The sequence below is a fragment of the Populus euphratica genome, unplaced genomic scaffold (genome assembly GCF_000495115.2).
Source record: "Populus euphratica unplaced genomic scaffold, PopEup_1.0 scaffold88.1, whole genome shotgun sequence".
In the NCBI taxonomy this organism is placed as follows: Eukaryota; Viridiplantae; Streptophyta; class Magnoliopsida; order Malpighiales; family Salicaceae; genus Populus; species Populus euphratica.
Window position 1 is genome coordinate 633,488 of NW_011499956.1, and position 24,920 is coordinate 658,407.

The following is a 24,920-nucleotide window of genomic DNA, read 5'->3' on the forward strand; positions in this document are numbered from 1 at the left end:
TTTTTTCTTCAAATTATGCTGGATTTTTTACTTCAATCTCTTTTAATCGGGATTTGTTCATATTAGATTTGTTGTATTAGTTTTTTAATGGGTTTTTTTATTGGAACAAAAGGAAGGTTTTTGTGTAAACCCATAGAGAAAAAAAAAATACAAGAGTCATGAAAGCAAAGCAAATTTGATCATGCATGCATGCTGATACAAGTTACAGTGCCTAGCTGGGTTTGGATGACGAATGAAAACGACTACTGCAAGTGTTTAAACTCAATTTCTAATTTAGTAATTGAGTTGGCTAGATTTGTTAACAAGCCTAATAAAAGCATGTAAATTAAAAAGCCCAAAAAAAAAAGATTACAAGAAATTGTTAAAACCCAAAAATAAGCCCATAAAATAAAGATTAAGTTTTTTGGTTTTAATCAAAATAAACTTTGATTGAGCCGGACCTATTTAGTTTGAATTGATTTTCAGTTTAGTCTAAATTATTTTATTAAAAATAAGTGTATATCTTTTTGATCGGTTAAAATTTTAAATCCAAATTAAATCGAACTGGACCGTATCCCTGCTTGAAATGTAGACATGAGTTAGCACATGTACGGTGAGCCAACCAGTACACTTATTTTATTTACCCAAAAGAAGAAGAAGAAGAAAATACTGCTTCTTTAGGTTAACTACAAAACAAACCCCCAACTTTCAAACCAGCATCAAAACAGTCCATTAACACTTGAGGTTGGGATTTTCCATGCACCAAACTTTCAAGGATATAACAATTTAATTAGGTTGATCCTTTTGTTGATATGGTAAATACTAGGTTATTTCCCTCAATAGATATGGGTGAAACTAGGGTGAAACTAAGATTGATTTTCTTCAATGTAAAAAATTATATCCAGGAAAATTCTTTGATGTTACCATTAAATCTGATTTACTAGGTTAAACTTGAAAATTTCCGACTATATATTGTGTTTTTTAAAATTATATTTTAATTAATAAAAAAATAAAAACTCATAAAAATAAAAATCAATCAAATATTAGGATTTTTTATAAATTGCAATCACTATTTTCTAAACAAAAATCCATTATGATTTTAAAACCAAATTTAAAATAAAACCTTGAAATAGTGTCACAATATTTTGTATATGGCTAAAGAAAAAATTATTGATAAATGTGATAAAACTATATCAAAAGCGTATTAATTTTTAAGAAAGTATTTTTAATAAATGTTAATTAAATATTCATGAGTTTTTTTGCATATTAGACACATATTAATTAAAAAAGTCCCCATAAAAACCTAAAATACTATTTATGAAAAATGATAGAATTGAATAATAATTTTTTATAGTGCATTTAAATCTAAATCCATAACAACATCATAGGCTGAATTGTCTAGGCTTGAATGTGGATGTTGTCTATAGGCTTGATGTTTCTTGTAAAATAAGTTTAGAATAAAGAACCTTTCCAATGCTTAATGCTTAAGTTAGTAATTTATAGATGTTTAAGTTAGTAATTTACAGGAGAAAATGAAAAAATAACCAAAAAAGCATATGAGAGTAAATGGCTGCACGTGAAGTTAAGTTCCGTGTGAAGTTCTTAAATGAATTTTTTTTTTAATCTTTAATCAGAAAATAGTAAACACTCCAACGTGCAAGTAGATTAAAAAAAAAGAGTATTAAATTTAAAAAAAAAAAAAAAAGAGTATTGCATTTGTTGTCTGGGTTCATTTCATCGATATGTGGGCGACAGATCGCGTTGAAAAAGACAATTGATGGAGATTTGTAAGGATAAGCATCTAGCAATTCAACTCGTATCTCCCACACACCTCCTTGACAAGAACCTCCCACGTTCCCATGGAGAAAAATTAAAAGAAGATATAATAATCTGATTATATTCATAATTATAAAGAACCGTGAGCTTTATCTTCATTGAGGTAAATCAACAAGCAGCAAACCTGGAACAGAAAAACAAAAGAACAGCAATGCAATTCCATTGGAATCACGTTCTGCTTTAGAGTAAAAGCAAAACTACAAGTTTCTTCTCAAGAAATCTGCTTAATACTCAACTTCGAAAATGAAAATAAAATAAAAGGTTCAATTCATAAAAAAGAAAAAGAAAAAGAAAATATAACTTCTTATTGACACCAAGACCTATAAAAAAATCAAGAAAAAAAAAATTCAAGACTTGCATGCCATCATTGATCATTTTCACTTTGTAGTCACTCGTCAATCAAGTCATATAAAAAAATCAAGAAAAAAGAAAAAGCGCAAATAAATCCAGTCAAATAAAGAACGAAACTTTGTCAAAAAATAGTTTACCTAATATTTGTTCAACCAAACCATAATCGTGATGTTGTAAGTAAGCCCATGTCAAATTCCCTAATGTCGTGCATCAGTTAAAATCAAATAGCATCCAGAGTATACAGTATAAATAGGAAAAAAGAGAACAACAAGTGGATCACCTTGGTCTTTCATGTTCAACAGTTATTTGAACTTCCTCCCTTGAGATCTGGCAGTCTTTGTCTTCTCACCAGAAAAGGCATTACCCTTTTCTGTGTTCTTCAGCTGCATTGAAGCATTTCAATCTCTCTTCTTCAATCTTTCCAAATCTCTGCAATAAAAGAGAGAGAGAGAGATTTTGAGATATAAACAGGCACCTGAGTAGGCGAGAGCAGAAAATTATCTTGGAAGAGAACTGGAATTTAAACGGAAAGGGATTAAGAGAATCAGAGTCGGTTGTGCATGCGAGGGAGGGAAAAATAAAAATAAATAAAAAAGAGAAGGAAAAATATTATTTATATCAAAAGTAGGTTACTTATACTTGCTCGGTAAAAAATTGTAGTTCATACCCGACTTGTAATATCTATTTATTTAAAAAAAAATATTAATTATTATTTATAATATCTATATTATTTAATTTTTACGAAATTAAATAATACAAATATTATATATTACCTTAATTTTTAAAACACCCTAGGTATAGGATAGTGGGGGCACCGCATTGACTTGCTTGAATGTTGTAATGTTGCAACGAAGGGCGTTCCAGTCGCTTGTCTTCGTAGAATTTGTATGGGATTAGGTCATAGGGTGGCTGAGATGGGGCATGGGCATGGTTTGTGGTCGAGGGTCTGGTAGTGACTTTGAGCGAGTTTGCTTGGGATAAAAGAGGAGTCCCTTGGGCAAGAGAACATTCTCCCTTTCCTTCCATTAATTCAATTTTCAGAGACTGAACTAGATAATCTTATAAAGATTATGGATTTAAGTGGAAGTACTAAAGCGGTGAGAGGGAGAAATTTGACTGGCACGTGTCATCATGTGAGCCGAGCCCAATCATCTTTGGGTATTGCATGTAGATAACCTCTTGACTTTGATGGTGGCCTTTCATGATATAGCTGTATTCATCTGGATGAAATTTTTATAGTGGTATAGCAGGTACACTAATCAAAGTTTTAATGTATCTCCAACATTCTATTTTCTTTCTTTTAATTTCTTTTCTTTTTTTTTCTCATTTCTTAGAAACCATGTTATTATTTCTTCTTTTCTTCTCTCCTGTGCCAGTCATGTTTTCATGCTGTTTTTGTTTTTTTTTATTATTATGTATTTTTGTTTTGGCAAATTTGTTTTTGAAAGGTCAAACAATTTATTGTTTGGCCTGGCTCAACTAAAAAAAATATTTTTTTATTTATATATTTATTTTTTCTGTATTTTGTCCACACACAAAAACAATTATCACACTAGCATCGATTATCTTTTAAAACAAAAATAATTTATATACCAACTAAAATATCAACTTATAGATGAATAGAAGATCCGCATTGAAAAACAATGATAAAGTACAATGCTCACAATGACAAATTAAATGGATGAGGTTGTGGATTAGTAAAATCAAAATAGTAGAGGGACCGACTAGTTTATTTGATAAAAAAAAAATTAGTATATTAGCTTGTATTTCATAACAAGTTAATATTATTTAAAAAAAACAAAATATAAAAACAAATATTACGAGCATAGAGAATGCTTTAAGTCTCAGGAGTCTAACAGTCATACTAGAGTCAAGAGCTTTGGGTTTAAAAGCATGCCTAATAAAAAAATTATTTAAAAATAAAATATTTAAATTATCCTTGAAATATCTTAAATAAAATTATAAGTTCAAAAATTATTTATAAACAACAAATCATTACAAAAATTTAATATAATGTTTTAGATCTAAAAATTTAAACCATATTTTTCTATTGAAATAGTTTATTTTTTATGTTTATGAATTTGCTATTTCTTCATTGGAAATTTTATCTTCTTTTTTTTATTTGTTTTTATTCAAACTCATTGCAAAAAAACATTTATTTAATGGGTGCTCATTTGTGATTTTTCACAAAACAAAATATTATTTTATATTTTTTTAACAATACTAGATTATATATGTTTAGTTTCCTTATACAATTTATGTAGTTTTTTTTCTTTTACTTTTATCATGTTTGTTTGAATATTTACATAAATTTATGTTTCAAAGAAGATTTTAGTAAAAGATAAGATCCAAGCCTCTCATGGATCTTGATTATGATAAAACTTGGGTCTAGCAACCATGCTAGATCTAAGTGCTTGAGTTGTAAATATTATTTTAATTTTTAAATCTAAAATGCTAATTAGTTTTTTGTAAAAATTTTTTATTTATAAATTTTTTATACTTGATTTATAAATAATTTTTAAACTCACATTGCTTGGTTCTAGTAAACTTGTCTTACCCATATTTACTTGAATAATCATAAAAACAATAATAACAACAATAATAAAAGATTGAATTTCTATTGAACGAATAATAAAATTTATAAACATAAAAAATAAACAATTTTAATAGGAAGAAATGATTTAAATTTTTAAATTTAAAAAGTTAAATTAAATTTTTGTGATAATTCATTATTTATAAATAATTTTTAAATCCATTTTACTTGGGTCTGACAAACAGTCTGACCCAAATTTATTTGAATAATAATAATAATAAAAATAATAGTAGTAATAGTAGTAGTTATTGTTGTAATAATATATAAATAATAATAATAATATAATCATAATCATAATCATAATCATAATCATAATCATAATCATAATCATAATCATACTAATAATAATAATAACAACCATGTTAGACCTACGGTAATTGATATTGGCAGCCTCAAGCACACAAGTCTAGTAACCTAGTCAGATCTATATTTCTTGGATCTAATAATCATGCTAGATCTATGCGTCTTTGATTTAGCATAAAAAATGATTATCAGACCCAAAATGATTAGGTCTGACAGCTCATATTAAATCCAAATAAACAACAAATAAAAAAAGGATAATAACGTATTTTTGCTATCAGGAGAGAGAAAAAAAAAAACTTAAACAATTGATTATCAATAAAGAATTCAACCATGATATATTTATACGCGCTACTTTTTATAGAAAAGGGCACAATTGAGAATCTAGTGATATGATCAATGGAAAATTTTGATTTTTAAAAAATATCATATGTGTCTCTTAATGGCATAGATACGGACTACTCATTAGGACATAAGAAATACACTCTAATAACTTTTTAATTAAAAAATACAATGTGAAACCATCCTCTTAAATATATAAAATATTTATATAAAAATACCAAAATACTTGCAAAGGAAAATCTTTATTTTTTTAGGTTAAAAGTATTATTTGCTTGCACTGGAAAATTAAAAAAATCTAATTATTCTTGTGAAAAAAAAACTAAAAAAAATATTTATGCTCATAAAAAAACAAAAAAAACTACTATTATAATTTATAATAAAATATCTCTTCTTATGTGATAATTTTTCTATGACATTTAGTTTTTATTAGAATAATATGTAGCGTTTGATGGTGGCGTGAGGTGTGCTCGTGGGTGACAAGTCAGAAAGTAAAGTGGTGCAGATTCCTCTGGTATGGACGGAGGAGGAATATTCAATCCATTCATCGATAGAAAAGTATACGAGATGACCACTTACTTGGAATTTCTCTGAAGAAAGTGGCTTGAACAATAGTATTGAAGTCTTATAAGACTTGCTTGCTGATCAATAATATACCCTTTATGCTTTATAATTGCATCATTTGTATTTTAAAAATCCCAATGTTTCAGTGCTTGTAATCTTTAAATTCAATATTTTTCAAAAATTTAGGATTGGAGGAGAGGGAGGGACGAAGAAGAAAATACTTTGATTTTTGAAAGTCAAAACATATGAAGTCGATACAATTTAAAACTTTTAGATTTTAAGACTAAAATGTAAAATTATCCAAATATTGGGAATACCTTGACCCCTCACGGTTGGACATGGTCGCCTCCCCCTGTTTCTAACTCTCTAACGTCAACACGACCAGGGTTTTTTTTTTTTTTTAAGGAACAGTGGACATACCATCTCATACAACCATGATAGTATTTTAGTCCATGCTGGATGGGTGCCCACGTTCCTATTGTATGTCCTTAATTAAATGGTTTTAAACATTCAAAAAGTGAAATTAAGACAATCTTAAATAACTAAGCTTAGGAAGGCAAAGAAAGGAGTATAAAAGCTGCACAAATATGGGGTCTTAGCGTTAACACGAACAGTTTTAGACAACAACAGAAGGAAGAGCAGATCCATAAATTTGGTACATCTTGTGAAAAGATTAAGGCAAAGGATTGTAGTGACAGTGGCTGCTAATAAACATAACAAACTTTATACAAGCTTCGATATTCTTTGCAGAGCCAAAAAAGAGGTAGATAAGATAGGAGGTGTCTTCCACAGAGACTTCCATAAATCACAAAAAGTAAAGGTTTATATTTGGTTGGCAAAGATCAAAACTCATAAACTAAAAAAAAAAAAATACTGACATTAAAAATAGCAGAAGCATGGGTGCCACGGGTTTGTAAAATGCATGGTCTAAACATGATGAAAGAAAAGAGACAGTGCTGAAGAGAGGTCAGCACATCCAAGCATAACAATAGGGCTTCATGGTGGTGACCAAGTGGTAAAGACTTGGGACTAAGGGGTTTGCTCCCTCTGTGGTCTCAAGTTCGAGTCCTTGGTTGCTCATATGATGGCCACTGGAGGCTTACATGGTCGTTAACTTCAGGGCCCGTAGGATTAGTCGTGTTGCGCGCAAGCTGGCCCGGACACCCATGTTAATCTAAAAAAAAAAAAATAGGGGCATCATGCAGGAAGGTAGAGTCCTGCCTGGAGACTATCAAAGAAGAGAGAACTATACTGTCAGCTGAAAAAACAATCTGGAGTCATGAAACCCAACCAGAAAAAGAAAACGCAATATGCAACTCCCACAGAAGATGACAAACGGCAAGTATTTAATGACGAAAGGTAGAATTGCACAAGATTTCATAATGAAAAAAGGGGTAAAAAAGCAGAGCAACATCGAAAAAGCCAAATAATAACCACAAAAAAAGGGCAAAAGGCGCAGAGGGACAAGCAACAATGAGGAAATCTAAGGTAAAGAAAGAGAAAGCCATGGAAATAGGGCAGGTTCACTATGAGTGGAATATGCATGGATACCAGAACAATAAGCTGAACTGGGGAAAACATTAATACATAGAGCAGAAGTAAATTCATTGCAAACTAATAAAAACATTATTAATTAAATGTTAACCTTTTTTCCTTTATTTTCAAGATTTTTCCTTGAAATGGGATAACGGCATTAGCAGCTGAGTAAGAGATCCTGTTTTGTCCTTACAGAACCTGAATTAATAGCTACAGCAACACCAGCAGCACCGGGTTCACAAAACTATGGCATAAAACATAAACTCGACTCAATCCACAGCATACAGACGTAGAAAAATATATCATCCTAATACTTATCCAAATAGAGGCAATGGCATAAAACTTCTAAACGTATCTTGTGAATCAGCAATGACATAAAACTTCTAAACGTATCTTGTGAATCGAAAATTGATATCTTACTTATCGCTGTAGCCATTCCCCTTAACAAAATAACCTGTAAATTTTTTGTGTCCTAAGAACATCCCGATCACCACCGACGCAAGAGCAATGACATCTCTTTTGGTCTCCTCCTTCTCTGCCGCGCCTCTTCCTCTCCTCATCTTCTAGTCTATTTGTCTCGGAACAAGAAAGAGCTGACTCGATATAAATGATGGGGAGCAATCAATAAAAGAGATGGAGAAACCAAAAACGCTGCTTCTGGAGAGAAATCACGGTAGTTTTCGCAAGAACACATCAAATTTTATGCAACACTGAGTCCACGGGTAGATACAGTATACAGTGTTTTCAAAGTGTTTTTATTTAATATATTAAAATAATATTTTTTTTATTTTTAAAAAATTATTTTTAATATCCATACATCAAAATAATCTAAAAATACAAAAATAATTAATTTAAAATTACAAAAATTAAAAGATATTTTTAAAAAATAATATTTTTATTTTTTTAATCTTCAATGCCTATTCTCTCCTGGAGATTTAATTTTAAAAAGGAATGGTGAATGAAAAGATTTAACTACTCGGAAAAAAATTTAAGAAATTGATTAATAGGGTAAAATAATTATTTTACTTTTCTAACAAAAACTAAAAAGTCACATGTGCCCCTGATGAACCATTAATGAATAATAAGTTATATAAAATATTAAACCACTCTTGCAAGGACACAATTGATAATACACCATAGCAATGAATAATAAAAATAAAATAGTATATATCCACAGTGTTTTAGGCTTTTAGCTAAGCAGAAATAATAAATTGCAGAGAAGGTGTACATCATAAAACGTGTTGGCTTTGAAGTCTGAATAAAATTCAGAAACTTAATACTGTTTAGAGTATAAAAGATTGTTTTTTAATTTAAAATTTTATTTAAATAATATTTTTTTTAATATTTTATAATTTATTTTTTATATAGCATACACAATTCAAAAATATATAAAAAATAATTTAATAATTTCTACATGTATAGTTAACCATAATGCAAAATACTACTTTAATTAACAACGTTTGAAAAAAGGGCATCCTATTCTAATATATACGAGTATATTATATTTATTTATGTAAAGGGTAAAATTATTTTTTTTTCTGGATTTAAAAAATATATTAAGAGTATCCATCATTAAATTCAATCAAGCAGTTTGATCTTAAAATTTATCACCCAGCTTCTTGCCTAACCTGAGTTTTGAATTAAACCACATTAGAACTTATTAAAAATAAATTATTTAATTTAATGGGTTCAAAAACAACTTGAATAGCTGGTAAAAATATGACATAGCTTTTAAAAAAACTTTAAAATAACAATTTTTTTATATTGGGAAGATATCAAATTAGATCAACTTTGATCATCCTTTAACCTGTGTTGTGAATTTTAATAGGTTTAACAGTTTTGTTGTTTTTATAAATTATTTTTGTTTAATTTTATGATAACATTAGATGTTTTCAAAATCGACCATCAATCCTAAAAAAATATTTAGAAAAAAATAAATTATAAATTTTATTTATCAACCATTTCAATACTGAATAAGAGCAAAAAAAACAATTAAAAAAATTAAATAACTAAAAACTGAATAAAAACATATCAGATTTAATTGGTAAATCCATTAAACATGTGAATTGGATAACTTGAATTAACACATTAAACTTTCAATTTAGATAATGAACTTCATTGGAATTATTGACATGTTTTTTTTTCTAAACTATTATTTATTTAATTATATGATAACAAAAATAAATGATCGTAAAATTAAGTGTCAAACCAATACTAAATTTTTTTTTAAGATCACGATAACCTCATAAAAAATAAAACGAAACAAATCATAAAACTTAATTTTTAATTAGTTCAATAATAAAGGATAAAATTAAAAAAATAAATTTATAAAAGAAGAACAAAAAAAATACACTACTAAACCAGTAAATGAGGAGAACCATAATTACCCCATAAACTGGGTCATTCACTCCACAAATTTTATTAATCTAGTTTTTAAATTATTTTTTATTTAACTGAATTTTTTTTAAAAATAGACATGATGATGAGATATTTTTTATATTATAATAATTATATAAAATATAAATTAAAATAAATTATTAACTTTAAACTTTCATAAACATATACAAAATTAACAAAAAAAAATAATCAAACTAAAAAAAATATTACAAATGACTATTTTAATCCATGATGCTTATGGACGTGGACAAACACTTACTCTAAACTCCTGTAATCATATCATATAAAAACTAAATTAAAAAAATCAACAACAAGGAAAAAAAGTCAAAAGAGAAAAAAAAGAAAAAGAAAAGAAAGTAACACACAGTGTTAACAGATGTGGGTAAACAGTGTCCCTTTAAGCTTTATTTATGGAATATAGAGTGGGATTATGCGTTCACATTCTTAGATCCAGTCAAAGCCTTGTTGTCCAAGCATTAATAATTATAAAGCCAACCATACCTGTAAACCAAAAAACCAACTTTAAGACCAATGTTCACATGGTCTCGAAGATAACTCGTCCCTGTGGCCCCCAGGTCGTATGTTTTGTTTGGAAGAGTCGAAAATGGAAGGAAAGACACAGGGGGCTGAGAAAATTCAAGCGAAAAACTGTCGAAGTAAATTAGTAATAGTCTTTGTTCCCCTCCCTCCATTTAGTTCCCAAACATAGTTTAACACCCTTATCTTTTTTGAACAGTCGAAACTCCAATCTCTGACACACAAATCTAGTGTTGATGTGGCGGCCGCCTCGATCCTTCTTCCCTCTCCTTCCTGGAAACTTCATTATTCAGTATTTTAAGACCTTAAAAATGACTCCGCGCACCCATTTCCTTTAAATAAGCGTGCGTGAACTCCTGCTCAAGAAGAAAATTACTTTGGTTTCACTGAGGTAAACTCCAATTTTCTACTCCTAATATTTGCTCGCATATCGATCTTTTGAGTTTTGATGCTTGATTGATTGTTCTGCAGGACTGTTGATTCTTGATTGATTCCTGAACCATTTAGTTTCTTATCTTGTTTTCTTTCAATTTCCTCATATTGTTCATGGATACCCTTCTACAAGAATACCCAAATTCCATGAACAGATTCATGTTTGACCATGCCTCGGTTTCTTTCTCTTCGAATAGGAATCTTTTTAATGGATATAAACTCAATGATACCATGAGTGATCCAAATCCTTCTTTTAATTCTTTCAATCCTGAACCTCCTAGTGACTCAACATCGTCATCTTCCTCTTCAAATTCATGCTCTGAAGCATATGGTCCAAGCAATAATGTTACTCTCAAGTTCATAAGTGATGTGCTTTTAGAAGAGGACTTGGAGGGTAAGACCTGTATGTTGCAGGACTGTTTAGCCCTCCAAGCTGCCGAGAAACCCTTCTATGATGTCCTTGGTCAGGAATACCCCCATTCGTCGAATCAAATTCTTTCTTGTTTCAATCAAAATTTTGAAAGCCCGGATAATGGTTTTACCTGGAGTAGCGGTATTGATATCAGCAACAGCTATCCTGCTGGTAATAACTTGGTTAAAAAATCCGATTGGATTTTTTATCAAGCTGATTTAGACTTGTATCAAGTGCAAACCTCTCCAGTTCTCCCACTCGGAAGAAGCCTTCTAGGACCAGATCTCCACAGTCCGGTGCACCCTTTTGAGGTGCTCAGCAAAGGGGGAGGAGAAGCGGACAATTTTCTTTCAGGTAATGATTATTTCATGGTATCTTCAAAGAGCAACTCCAACCCTCCGGACAAGGACGAGGGAGACTCCTCACCAAACAGTTCACGGGGAAGAAAAAATCATCAGCGGGAAGACAGTGATGATCTAGAAGAAGAGAGGAGCAAGAAGCATTCTGCACTTTCTCCTGCAGAGTCTGAGCTGTCAGAGTTACTTGATGAGGTGTTGCTTTGTCCAGCTGCACAAAATGAGTCTACTCAATGTTCTCTTCTGGGAAATTCACAAAATGGAGCAGCTGGGAATGAGCAGAGAAAAGGGTCTAATGGTAGAACAACACGAGGAAAGAAAAGGGGAAAGAAAGGAGAAGTTGTGGATTTGAGCTCTCTCCTCATCCAATGTGCCCAGGCTGTGGCAATTGGTGACCAAAGGACTGCAAGTGAGATACTTCAGCAGATTAGGCAACACTCTTCTTCATTTGGTGATGCAAACCAAAGATTGGCGCATTACTTTGCCAATGCCCTTGATACACGCTTAGCAGGCACCACGACACCTACATTTACACTATTTGTAAACCCTAGAACATCAGCAGCTGAGATCTTAAAAGCTTACCAGGTATATGTCAGAGCGTGCCCGTTCAAAAGGATGTCTAATTTCTTTGCCAACAGGACAATTCTGAAACTAGAAAAGAAAGCAACAAGACTACACATCATTGATTTTGGTATTCTTTACGGTTTTCAATGGCCTTGCCTAATCCAGCGTCTCTCGGAAAGGCCTGGCGGACCTCCCAAGTTACGTATTACAGGAATTGAGCTTCCTCAACCAGGTTTCCGGCCTGCAGAAAGGGTTGAAGAGACAGGCCGTCGCTTAGAAAGATATTGTGAGAGGTTTAAAGTCCCTTTTGAGTATATTCCCATAGCACAGAAATGGGAAACCATCAGATATGAGGATCTCAAAATTGACAAAGACGAGAAGGTTGTTGTCAGCTGTCTGTATCGGCTAAGGAACCTCCCGGACGACACAATTGTGGAGAATAGTGCAAGGGATGCTGTTTTGAAATTGATCAACGAGATCAAACCGGACATATTTATCCATGGGGTTGTAAATGGTAATTTCAATGCGCCATTCTTTGTCACTCGGTTTCGAGAGGCGCTCTACCACTTTTCATCATTGTTTGATATGTTTGAGGCTACTGTGCCTCGCGAAGATGAACACAGAATGATGTTTGAAAAAGAGCAATATGGAAGGGATATTATCAATGTGATAGCATGTGAGGGTAAAGCAAGAGTTGAAAGGCCAGAGACGTACAAGCAGTGGCAGTCTAGGAATCTAAGAGCCGGGTTCAGGCAACTTCCATTGGATCAAGAGCTTTTCAAGGATGTGAGGTCTGTGGTGAAATCAGAGTACGATAAAGATTTTGTTGTTGATGCAGATGGCCAGTGGGTGCTACAGGGATGGAAGGGAAGAATAATCTATGCTCTATCAATCTGGAAACCAGTCCAGGAGTAATGCTTAAAAATAGCCAAGAATTACTGGTTTCTTGGATCCTACTAGAAGTTGTTCTACATTGTTATATATGTTAAATTTTACGTCAGATAATTTTAGTATTGATGTAATTTATATCCTAATTCCTAGCAGTGGTTTTGTTCATAGATTTACCCTCATGTATTGAACATTCGTATTCTAGCCAAACAAAAATACATTCAAATTGCAGTCCATTGTATATGTGAATAAAGCATGAGTGCAAGTCAGATACAAGTCTTCATAATTTTCAGTCGACCACGAAATTCAACGCAACGAGTTTTAGTGAAGACGGCTAGATTCAAACACCAAATTGCCAAGCCCGAAACATGGTAATTGAGGTGGACATAGGTGAGAGAGAGAGAGATAACAGTTAACTGAACCACGATTGTAGATGAGAGATGCATTAGCTGCTAATTTCCTGAGGGCATACCATGCCCGTTCAAGAGAATGGCAGGCGTCAACAGCGATCGGAGCCTTTACAAAGGGCTGGAGGGAGGCGCCCACTTCACTTTGGAATTGGATACATTGAAATTAAAGCAGAAAAAATATTTAACCCTTCACTTTTTGGCCTTCCGCAATTTTTTCCTTTAGTGGTTCCGCAGTATTTGTTCATGCTGTGCAGAAAATGGTACATGGATCACTGTGGTTCTTGAGATCCAGTTGCATCTGAAATTCCATTTCATTACACGTGCAAATGTTCCAAGGAGCTCCCTCTAATACCCCACCATACATCGTTCTATATCAAAATGATTCGTAATACTGCAGCAGGGAAAACCTTGTGGCATTCAAGCCCCAAAAATTATCCGATATCATCCAAACAAAATTACTCCAAAACCTAATAGGCACCCGGAGTGACTCCCAACAGAGACCAGAGACCAAAGCAGAATTTCAAAGGAGCAATTGCATAACTACTGGTGATGTTTGGAATGAACAATTACGGTCTATCTGGGAAATTTGAACATGCCTATTTGGTCTCCTTCCAGAACAATCGCTTTAACTAGTTCCCTTCATGTGAAATCCATTATTAAAGCTCAAGGTGCAGAAGCACAATTTAAAGGACCAAGAAGTGGTATTGTACTTGACAAACTAGTTTAATGGAGGAGATTGGCACACTAAAACTTTATGATTTTCAAACAATTTGAAAGTATACAAGGTACATGCAACTGCATTTGCAAGAAAAGACCACCAATCAACCAGTGACATATTGAATGTACATGTCAATAAAGAAGGCTGGACAGAGACAAATAATCCATGCCTTCATGTTTTACAAATTGTGAGAGAGCGAGGAGGCAACTCTTTAACCAACGAATCAGATGGCTCAATAAGAAAATCTGGCCATTAATGATATAACAACAAGTTTGCACAATCTCTTAATTCATTTTGTATAAGTCAATACTCACTAAAAGAGAAAGCTGAAGGGCTAGAAAAGAAGTAAACCCAGTTACAGAAGCAAATGCTCAACCTGACATTAATGAGACAAGAAATTTCATTTTTACCAAGGGAATGACCAACCAATGCTCACCCTCTTTTATTTTGATTGTGTTGACTTTTTGGTCTAAGAACATTCCAGTCCAGCTTGCCACGCTTTGGCTGCTTGAAGGAGCCTTTACTGCTATTGGGTGATGATTGGTGACCATCTTGAACCATTTTCGGTGATTTATTTTGATGTTGTATTTCAGATGCTACTTCATATTGTTTTCTTTTATGATCTCCATTCGCCTCAGAACTTGGTTTGGCACTGTTTGAGCACTCTACTCCATCTGGTGATGATTCATTTTCTCTGAAAATATAGAGAGAAGGAAATGCATATTAGAGGAGAAAATTATCTATAACATGTTGAATTGTAGAAGTCAATTTATTCTGTAAATAATTAAATCACCCACGATCTGTTTCCGTTTGTTTATTTAATCGTCTGACCACTCTGTTTACTCACTCCTTAAACTACAGCTAGTTACTGTTGTAACTCCCCTTCAATCAGAGAGTCAAAGGTAACTAATAAGCGGATGCAAAGAACAAGCTAAACAATCCCAATTCAGATGGTATCACATCTATCATCTGAAATAACTATGAGAAGTCTTGTGGTGCCATCTTGCTATGACGCCACATTTTTAATCAATTGCATAACAGCATCACAAAGAAAAACTTTAGAATTGATATTCCAAGTTATGAATTGACCACTCCAATGGCATCACATGTCCAGCCTTTATCAACTGACAGTTGCTCATCCTGGGTACAAAACATTTTCTTTTCTATTCCATCCAGGTATAAGATTCACAAAAGCAACCATTTTTCTCTACTTCGTAGAATTTACAGTCACTAAAGGACAACTATCAGGATAGAACAAACAAGAATTGAGAAATCAAATTACCCACCTAAAAGATGTTCTTCCACTCTGATGGCTGGAAGTAGAGGCACGTGCATCAGATGCTTCATTTGCTGCTGCTTCATTTAGTTTCTACCAAGATAATGGTTTTGACATGAGGAGAGCAGTGAGCAAATGCCAGAAGAGAAGCTTGGGAAGTGACTATTCATTGAATAAAAATTTACAGGTCACTTGACCTTCATACTCACATCAACAGAGGGATTGAAACTTTGAAATGACATTCGTCCTAAAACTGCTCCTGGGTGAGGATCCCCTTCCATTACTACCACACTGCAAATGTTTAAAACATCAATCTAAGTGATGTACTCCAAGCATAAATCAGTGATATCAAGAGTCACTGGCTAAGCATCTGAGCTGCTCAATTAAGAACCTAGGGATCTCAATTTGCAACATAATGGCCTTTAAACTTGGACAGCAAGTATCACCAAATTATAGCAGATTCAGCAATAACATGAAGGACCTTCATTGAATTACAAGGATATCTAAAATGCTAGTTCAAAACGCCAGTTGCATGTATTAAGCAAGTAGAGGGGCTCAAGTCTCAAGATCTCAGCCTCAATCAATTGCATATATTAAGCAAATAGAGGTGCTCAAGACTCAAGTTCTCGGCCTCAATCAACCTATTACGGTCCTCCATTGTCACAGGTACAAAATCCATGCAGCATGGAACCCAATTATGCAAAATACCCAACTTCAATCCAGTGCCTTATATTTATACCAATGGCAAGCACTATTCAGCAACCAAAAAACCAGAAATTTTTCTAAGAAAATCTTTTTTTTAAGAAATTTCAGATAAAATGCTCTGTATTCATTCCTTCACTTGTTCACTTCAAAAGGTTCCATAGATAAAATAAGCATTAAATAACAAGATGAACAAAAGTCGAAAATCATATGTTTATGCTTAAGCATGCAAATATCCAGTAAAAGCACAAACCAAAACAAACTCATAACCTATAAAATCAACATAAAAAATAACACGTGTAGACATAACATATAAGTTTAAGCATATCAGCTCAAAATTACCACTTCTTAATGGTACCAGGGGAAAAGAAATTCCCATCAGGTTTGACTTCTTCTTCTTGTTTCTTAGTTTTCTCCTCTCTCTGAACTGCTCTTTGCATGAACTATTACTCCAACAAAAGAGAACCCATAATGTAACAAGCTTAGTACTGACCAATACATATTTCACAAAACAATTACACCAAATTCTGATAAAAACAAAGTAAACCCAGATTAGTTTAAGCTAAACCCAACTCAATCCCAAGTTTTTACTTCAAAAAAGAAAAGGCAGCAGAAAACAAACATGGAAGAAACAACAGAAAGTGTTTATTACCTTCAAGTTCTTCAAAGTGCTGGAGAGCTCCCGCTTCGCCATATTTTCCCAGTTGAGTTCTCTTTCAAGACAGCACAAAATAACAATAAGCTTACAAGCTTCCTCTCCTTCTCCGTCTTCCTCTCCCTCTCGCTAAGCCTGTGTAAAGGCAAAGAAAGCAAAGGCAAAAAATTTTCTTGAGTCGTAGAAGACGATCTGAGAATTTTTAGGGCATCAAATCGCGCCCCACCCTTATCGTCCTGGTACTGGTCTTGGTTTGGCCCAGCCCAATAAATTTATATGGGCTAACCCAAAAGGACAGACTCCGATTTTATTAGGATTTTTTTAGAACGAAAAAAGAAACTCTCCTCCTTTCTAAACTCCAAAAGCCAGAGACAGCAAAGCATCGTCTCTTCTTCTTCTTCTTCTTTCACCAACTGGTTTCTCTTTCGCAGCTCACCCAATTTTCATCCATCGTTGCCTAGCATTAAAGGTTTTGATCCAAGATTCCCCTTTTCATTTATTGTTGTTCATAATTAGATGTAATTAATTAATTAAGGTCTTGAACTACATAATGAAGATGGTGAATGATTATTCTATTCAATCCTATCACAATCAACGAAACTCGAGTCTTTTAAATCCAAATTTTATTTCAATTAAAAGAAACTATGTTTATTGTGGTTTTTATGTTACTTAAGTAGCTCCATGTGTTCATCCTGTCCTAAATTTTCATCTTCATGGTAGGCAGCTATATGAGAGAGATTTAGCCTCTCCTTGGAAGTGCAGTCCATACAGGTAGTTCAAAATTTAATTTTTTTTAATATTTTCAAATCATATTCGATATTAAAAATGAATTAAGCTTTATTAATCACGATCGTATATCAGTAGAGATACAAATTCATCAGTACTGCACAAGTTGGTGGTAATTAAGCTAACTAGGCAGTCACAGTTGTCTCCATGGAAACCTTTCTTGTGAAGCTTCTAGCTTCGGACTTGTCATTTGCTTTCCATAGGTCAGACAATGCTTCCTTCATGCTATGAATGCTCTCTAGCGCGTAATCAGCTCCATTTTCTCTGTTGGCTGTGCCCACCTATAACCATGTAGTATTTCTGATTCGTCAGAATAAATATAGATATATAAAATTCTCAGATCGCAGAAGGTGAACAGCATGATAAGAACCACTCAAGAACTTGATTTACCAGCACGGTGTGGAGACCCATTAGCTTCCCGGTCATTATATTACGAACGCTGTCATCGAAGAATACCTCCAGAAAGGAATAGAGTATCAGTAGTGTTGTTATATGTGCATATGGCATGGAAGATGATCGGTAAGGAATATTTTAGAATTGTTAAAGAAACAAGTATCATTATATTCCTGATGCAGTCTTAAACCAATCTGTAAAAATCATACCAGACATGATCTGAATTTCTGAGTTCTTTTGAAATGGTACTTACTGTTTTTTGAGGATTGATGTTGGCCAGCTTAAAGGCCTGCTCAAATGCGTCTTCAAAAGGCTTGCAGACAACTGGAGATTTTTGAAGTGCTGAAACAGGATTGGACTGACAAGGATGTTCAATGATGTCGAGAATTTGGCTTTTGGATGCGTAGCTGGGACTCCAAGGTCCAGTTCCATCACAAGCATTGATGTCGTCGTAATTGAAGGGATTGAGGGTCTCAAAGCATATAACCCCTTCAAAGCAATCCTCCAACCCAAGCCTGCTGAGAACTTTAGCCACATGTGCTTGATCGGCATTTGAGAATATCTATCACATAAAACCCAGAAAAAAAAATTGATCAGAACTAAGAAAGCTTGATTTGTAGTTGATTTTCTACTTGTATTTAATTAGAAGGTAGGTTAAGGTACTTACAACTTTACGAAATGGCAAGCTAAGCAAAAGATTTCTTAGAACATGGTCAGGCTCTAACCTCTCGTATGGCAATCTCCCATGAACAAATCTGTAAACATGAAAATGCAAGTAAGATCGTTTATATAGCAATAATCCATTTTATGTTAAGAAAAACTAAAGCTATATGTGGGGATATTTAACTCGGTACCTGTGGTAGTCATCGTTGTCAAAATCATAACCAATGGCCTAGAAAGAGGAAAGAAATCGCAAGACATCAGTAAAGCGGCTGGATTTTGGTAAAAGGTTTGTCAAGATGATTTCGTTTTTTTTTTTTTTGTTTTTCAAGGACGACATACCTTGAGACCTGCCATGGATGTGCCATAACTCTTGTACAGGACACCATTCATTTGAGAGGCTTCAGTTTCTTCTATACCAAGCTTCTGAATCATGTATTCTAGACAAGGACATGCAGAGTTGATTTGTTATATATGCTCTAATTAATATTAAGGAAGGTGTTATCAATAAGAAGAAATATTTGACGAGGAGTCAAGGTGTAGGCATTGTATGTACCTTGAATATTCTTGGTAACTTCCTCCAACAGACCAGAACTTCGAGGATAAAGCGTATCATCAACATCTACAAACAAGACACGTTTCATGTGATGATTTTATTAATACATGGGCTATGGATTATGAACTGTCAGAGACTGTCTGCTTGAATGAGGCTTGCTTACCGAAGAGAAGACAGTCATATTTTGGTTTCAAACCTTGCTGACACTGATCTTCGTACGCCATTTTGATAAGATAAAAAAGAAATCTGAAAAAAAAAATGGTAGGAAATAATTACTTAATCTGACAAACATCGTGTCATCGATTCTGAATTGAGTTCTTAGAATTGTGGAGCTAATTGACTCCATTAATGCATCAAGCACACGGAACGGACCACATTCAAATCTGATCTGGTGACGATTATATAAATAAAAATAAATAAATAATCAGACTTGAAGATTTTATCCTCGTAGCTTTGAAAATGTCCATGGGATGCACCAGTTCAAAGCCTCATTCCATCTTAATGTAAACACCAACCTTGCGTATATATGCAATTAGTGTTGCAAGATAAATTTAGGAACAAGTACCTGAAAGAGAGAAAAGGGGAGCTAGTGTGTCTGTGTGTGTGAGAGAGAGAGAGGAGAGCTGAAATTGAACGGTGAAATCAATGAAGGAGTTGGGACAGAAAGGAGAGCAGAGATAATGGGGAAGAAAGCCAAAGGCTTTAGCATGTATTTATAATGGTGCGAGGAAGAGAACAGAGACACCATCTCTGTTTCTTACCAGGTCCAACGTCCAGAAACCAGAACATGACCAGCTTCGGTAAATTGAAAAAACACAGCAGCTTCTTTTTGACTCCATAATGAACGGAGAAAACTTTCTCATGTAGAAAGGTCTCGAGCATCATTATTCCTTCTTCCAAATCATACGCATTGTATATGGAAGATCCTTTTCGTTAACATTTCTTGCATCATTTTGAGGATATTAGCTGTTTATATCCATCGATGATCAATAAAAGAGGTACATTTCTTGAAAGAGGTACATTTCTTGCATCATTTTGAGGATATTAGCTGTTTATATCCATCGATGATCAATAGAAGAGGTTACGAAACAAGACTACTATTGTTTCAGGTGGTTTTGTGATTTTATTAAAAAAATAATTTAATTAAAAAGAATAAATGATTTAACCCATGAACTATAGTAAATCTCTTCACTGATTGAAAGACTTTGATAAGAGTTAATCTAGTTTAAAAGATAATTTTTTTCTTTAAATATCTTATCAAAAAGTATTTCATATGCATTATAAATTTTTTTTTTTTTTATTATTTACATGGGATGTCCAAGCCAGTTTGTGCGCACCACAACTAATCTCCACGGCCCACTAAATACCCTGCAAACCCAGTAGGCATATAAGGCACCACGGGGGTGACAGGCGTGCACGCCAGGACTCGAACCCAGGTGCAGTGGAAGGAGACAAGTCCCTTCCACTACTAGGCCAAGCACTGATGAAACTTATGATATGAGCTTTCAATTAAGAAATTATAATTCAAAGTTTTTAGTTATACTAGGCCAAGCACTGATTTGCTTATAATATGAGCTTTCAATTAAAAATTTATAATTCAAAGTTTTTAGTTAAATTCTATTTATATTCTCTTTTTTTTTTTCAAATAGATATCAATGTTTAAATATTTCTCCCTTGGATTCAATTTATGTGTTGATTTTTTAACTAATGATAAAATATTATTGATTAAAATTTAAATGCATTGACACAGAAACAATTTGTGTGGATTAACCATAAAATTAATTACATCATTTAAATACTTGTAGTATAATAATATGTACAAGTCAGTAGGTGGGTGCTCGGTGACCAATCGTTTTCTTTATATAATGTTCTTCCTTAAAATAATAATAATAATAATAATGTTCTTCTCTTTATCATTTATATCGTAATGGCTGAGTTGGTGAATAGCCTGAGATTCAAGAGAAATGTTTTTTTATGGTCTCCCATTCAAATTTCTTTGTCCATTAATATTAATAAATACGGATGTCAAAAATATGCTATATTATTAAAAGCCTTGTTTAGGGCAAAAAAAAAAAAAGATTGAATATGGTGCGTGCAAGATGACTTGTGATTTTATTATTATTTTTTTGGAGAAAAAATTATATATGTGGTCTAGGGTTAATCATGAGATTATAAAATGGAAATAAAAGCGCAATTTAATGTTTTCATACGTGTTAGCATCAATAGTTGGAAGGAATCCCTTTATTTTCCTGATAAATTTATTAAACTATTTTGATGAATGAAACATGTGCTTGTTATTTTTTACCATAAAGTATTTTAAAGAGTGTTTAAAAATGTGATGTAAATTATATTTTTTTAAAATTTAATTTTTTTATTGAATTTTTTCATATATTTTTGGATTATTTTCCACGCATACTTTAGACAAGAAAAATTATCTTTTTCTTTATTATATTTTTAATAAGTCAAACTAGTTAATTAATTCTCTTATATATATAGACCCCACGCGTCGTTGGTCCATTTTAGTCATTCTAGTTCTAACGATTTGTTTATGTTTCCTGAGTTTTGCCATGGATTCACATTTCTTTTTGAAAGTACACGTTCCTTGAGGGCCATCTGGGTCCCGAGGGTCATCGAGAACAAAATCAAGGTAATATTGTGATCTACAGTAGAAAAGTCTTGCATTACCGTAAGGATACTACTCTTCTGTCTATAGCTTAAAAATCAAATGAGTTTGCCTTGAGAGGTAAAGTGGTATCTGCATGATGTTAATTTGTTGTTTTTTATTTGCTTGGGGTAATAATTTTTTTTATTTTTTTATAACAGTGCAATTATCGTCTTGATCTTAAAAGTTAAAAATCAAAATTTTTGGTATAAGAGCTTATAGTACTTGCATTTTAAAATAACCAGTTTAATTATTTCATTATCCTTAACTTTTGATTTTTTTTAGATTTGATTTTTTTATTGTAATTTCATAATGATTCTTTTTTGTCATTATTATTTATTCTAAAGGTATTTTTATTTTTATACAACTAAAAAAAAAAAAATTATTGATGCATGTCTTACACTTGTTGCTGCTTTGCCCCTTTTAAGCAACATGCGATGTTGACTACGATAATTTTAATTGTGATTTCACAACATCATCTAATTCATTTTGATTTTCATTTTTTTTTAAAAGTGATGCATGTATGGTGGTTTAGTCTAGTTTAACATCAATTTGTTTTTTTCTTTTTTTCTTTTCCTTCCTTTTTTTTTTGGATTGCAAACTGGTCAAGCAAAATTATATCAACCCTTTAATTTTTTTTTCTTTTGATTTAGTCCATCATCTCTTATTTTAATTACATTGATTATTTTTAATTGGATTTTATTTTCAGTTCCATCTTGGTCATTTGTTTTTTTTAGTTTTTTTATCAAATTTAATTTTTATTTTTTTATTTTTTATTTTTTTTTGAATTATTTTCTTAATTGGTTTGTTTTTTTTTTCAATTCCATCCCTAAGCATTTATTTTCATTTAATTTTTATGTCAAACTTGGTCCTAATTCTTTTAATTTCTAGTTTTTTAAAATTATTTTCTTAATTGAGTTTCTTTTTCAACTATATCCCTAAAAACAAATTTCATTTAATTTTTCCTAAATGTTTAATTTTAGTTAGTTTTTATGTTGAATTTAGTCATAATTCTTTTAATGTCTATTTGTTTTTGTTTTACATTGTATTTTTAGTTGATTATTTTTCTCAATTTCATCCCTAAATATTTGTTTGATTAAAAATCTTACTTCTTTGTTTTCTTGGATTTGCCTTTAATGATGTCATACTGGCCTCATGACCCGGGTCATAGATTTAAAAGATTAACTCGAGTCAATTTTAATTTTTTAGTAGTTTTTAATATTTTTTTTAGCCAATATTTTTTCACTTTCCTGTTTATGAATCATCCTACTTTCATATTCTAAGTCATATTGTTGACTTAGGTTAGCTGCTGGATTTGCTTGAGGCTTTTTTTGTTATATATATCTCCATCATATTGGCTGATGTTCATTTCTTACATTTTAAATTCAACCTAAGTTACTTTAAATTTTTTTTCTACCTAATCAACTCGATGACCTGAGTGTCAAATTTTCTTTAAGTTTTTTAAAACGCTAGCATCATATGACTTTTTTTTGGCATTTAGGATAATTTTTGCCCGCTTACAACATAGCAATTAACCCAGGTTTTGAAGATTCAACTTACTTTTTATCTTTTTTTTATTATTATACTTTGTTATTGTTTACTAGTTTTGAAAATAACTCAGACTATCTCAGATTTTTAAATTTATCATTTCTATTAAATTTATACCTTTTTTAAAAAGGGAGTTTGATTTTAAATTAAATTAAATTAGTTGCTCTATTTATTTTTTATATATTGTCCAACATGTCACATCTTCATATTTGTTCTTACTATTTTTTAAAAGTTTAGAAGAAGAAAAATAAGCTCACTTACACCATGGATCAAATTATTTTTTTCTAACTAAAAAAAATGTTGAGATATTAGAAAGTCTAAAATTCATACATACTAGAAAACAAAAACTTATTAAATACTAAAATTAAAATATATTGGATGACATCTTGTTTTAAATATTAGGTTACATGACTAGTTGTGATTTCTAAAAGCAACATCACACCACCTAAGGGTTTATTTTAAATTATAGTAATGGTTGTGATTCAAAATATTTTTCATTTAAAAATATATTAAAATAATATTTTTTTATTTAAAAAAATTATTTTTAAGATTAGTATATCAAAATAATCTTAAAACATTAAAATATAATTTTTAATAAAAAATTAAAATTTAAAAGAATATAATTTTAAAAATACATGATTGAAATCAGACTCCCCAGCAAGAATTGAGAGGCATGAGAGGAACCGCAGACAACGTTAACAAGGAGCAAGTCTATGTTCAAACATGGTGTGTGAGAGAGGGAGAAAAGCTTTGATCTCTCACAATTATTCTGGGGTTGGTATTTATAAAAGAAAAAAGATGTTCTTGATCACGCACGTCATCCATGTTCAAACAGTCAAATCTGAGCAAAACAAAGAAATTGGATTCTTTTGGTAAATTGCTTCAACGTCCTAGTTAGGTTTAAATCAAACATAACTCTTAAATTTTCTGATAAAAAGTTTCTGCTCAAGAGAGAAATTTTTTAAGCGAGAGGGAAAAGAGGAATTTTTTAGAGGAAAGGTGAAACGACTTCCTTAGACGGAGAGCGTGCTGTCGGAGCTATATCTTCTCTGTTCACCATTGGATCGTCCTCATTTCCAAGGATGTTGTTCGTCAGAACCTACTGTACATCTTGACCGAACGGATCTGCATTCCAATCAGGGAGTTGGGAGATACTGATATAGACACCAGTCATAATTCACACGTATCCATCCTTGTACAACCCAAACCTTGTACTAGAACGTAGCCTATCACCAATCCATTCAAAATGGATTAGTACTGCATTCCAGTGCTTGGCCTAGCGGTGGAAGGGGCTTGTCTCCTTCCATTGCGCCTGGATTCGAGCCCTGGCGTGCATGCCTGTCACCCCCGCGGTGCCTTACATGCCTATTGGGTTTGCAGGGTATTCAGTGGACCATGGGGATTAGTCGTGGTGCGCGCAAGCTGGCCCGGACACCCCATGTAAATAAAAAAAAAATGGATTAGTACTTA

The 24,920-nt window shown here is 32.4% G+C and overlaps 3 protein-coding genes and 2 long non-coding RNA genes across 5 annotated transcripts; 2 read left to right on the forward strand and 3 right to left on the reverse strand.

Moving 5' to 3' along the window:
- Nucleotides 1–2,358: 2,358 nt before the first annotated feature.
- LOC105138362 (uncharacterized) lies at nt 2,359–3,174 on the reverse strand. The gene is made up of 2 exons (XR_844753.1): nt 2,940–3,174; nt 2,359–2,595 (listed from the first exon to the last, which is right to left on the reverse strand). It is a non-coding gene; the product is annotated as an uncharacterized LOC105138362 (long non-coding RNA).
- A 7,246-nt stretch (nt 3,175–10,420) lies between these two features.
- Nucleotides 10,421–13,320, forward strand: LOC105138363 (scarecrow-like protein 14). The gene is made up of 2 exons (XM_011044423.1): nt 10,421–10,823; nt 10,904–13,320. Exon 2 carries the CDS (start codon nt 10,979–10,981, stop codon nt 13,109–13,111), a length of 2,133 nt encoding a protein of 710 aa, XP_011042725.1. The 5' UTR covers nt 10,421–10,823; nt 10,904–10,978; the 3' UTR covers nt 13,112–13,320.
- Nucleotides 13,321–14,422: 1,102 nt separating this feature from the next.
- LOC105138367 (scarecrow-like transcription factor 11 (SCL11)) lies at nt 14,423–17,067 on the reverse strand. The gene is made up of 5 exons (XM_011044425.1): nt 16,843–17,067; nt 16,533–16,633; nt 15,698–15,779; nt 15,499–15,581; nt 14,423–14,906 (listed from the first exon to the last, which is right to left on the reverse strand). The coding sequence occupies exons 1-5, from the start codon at nt 16,882–16,884 to the stop codon at nt 14,645–14,647; spliced, it is 570 nt and encodes a 189-aa protein (XP_011042727.1). The 5' UTR covers nt 16,885–17,067; the 3' UTR covers nt 14,423–14,644.
- A 254-nt stretch (nt 17,068–17,321) lies between these two features.
- Nucleotides 17,322–18,202, forward strand: LOC105138366 (uncharacterized). Its single transcript, XR_844754.1, has 2 exons — nt 17,322–17,616; nt 17,972–18,202. It is a non-coding gene; the product is annotated as an uncharacterized LOC105138366 (long non-coding RNA).
- Nucleotides 17,663–19,947, reverse strand: LOC105138364 (uncharacterized protein C24B11.05-like). Its single transcript, XM_011044424.1, has 9 exons — nt 19,806–19,947; nt 19,404–19,486; nt 19,241–19,306; nt 19,027–19,124; nt 18,879–18,916; nt 18,692–18,779; nt 18,278–18,586; nt 18,022–18,087; nt 17,663–17,912 (listed from the first exon to the last, which is right to left on the reverse strand). The coding sequence occupies exons 2-9, from the start codon at nt 19,462–19,464 to the stop codon at nt 17,757–17,759; spliced, it is 882 nt and encodes a 293-aa protein (XP_011042726.1). The 5' UTR covers nt 19,465–19,486; nt 19,806–19,947; the 3' UTR covers nt 17,663–17,756.
- Nucleotides 19,948–24,920: the final 4,973 nt, after the last annotated feature.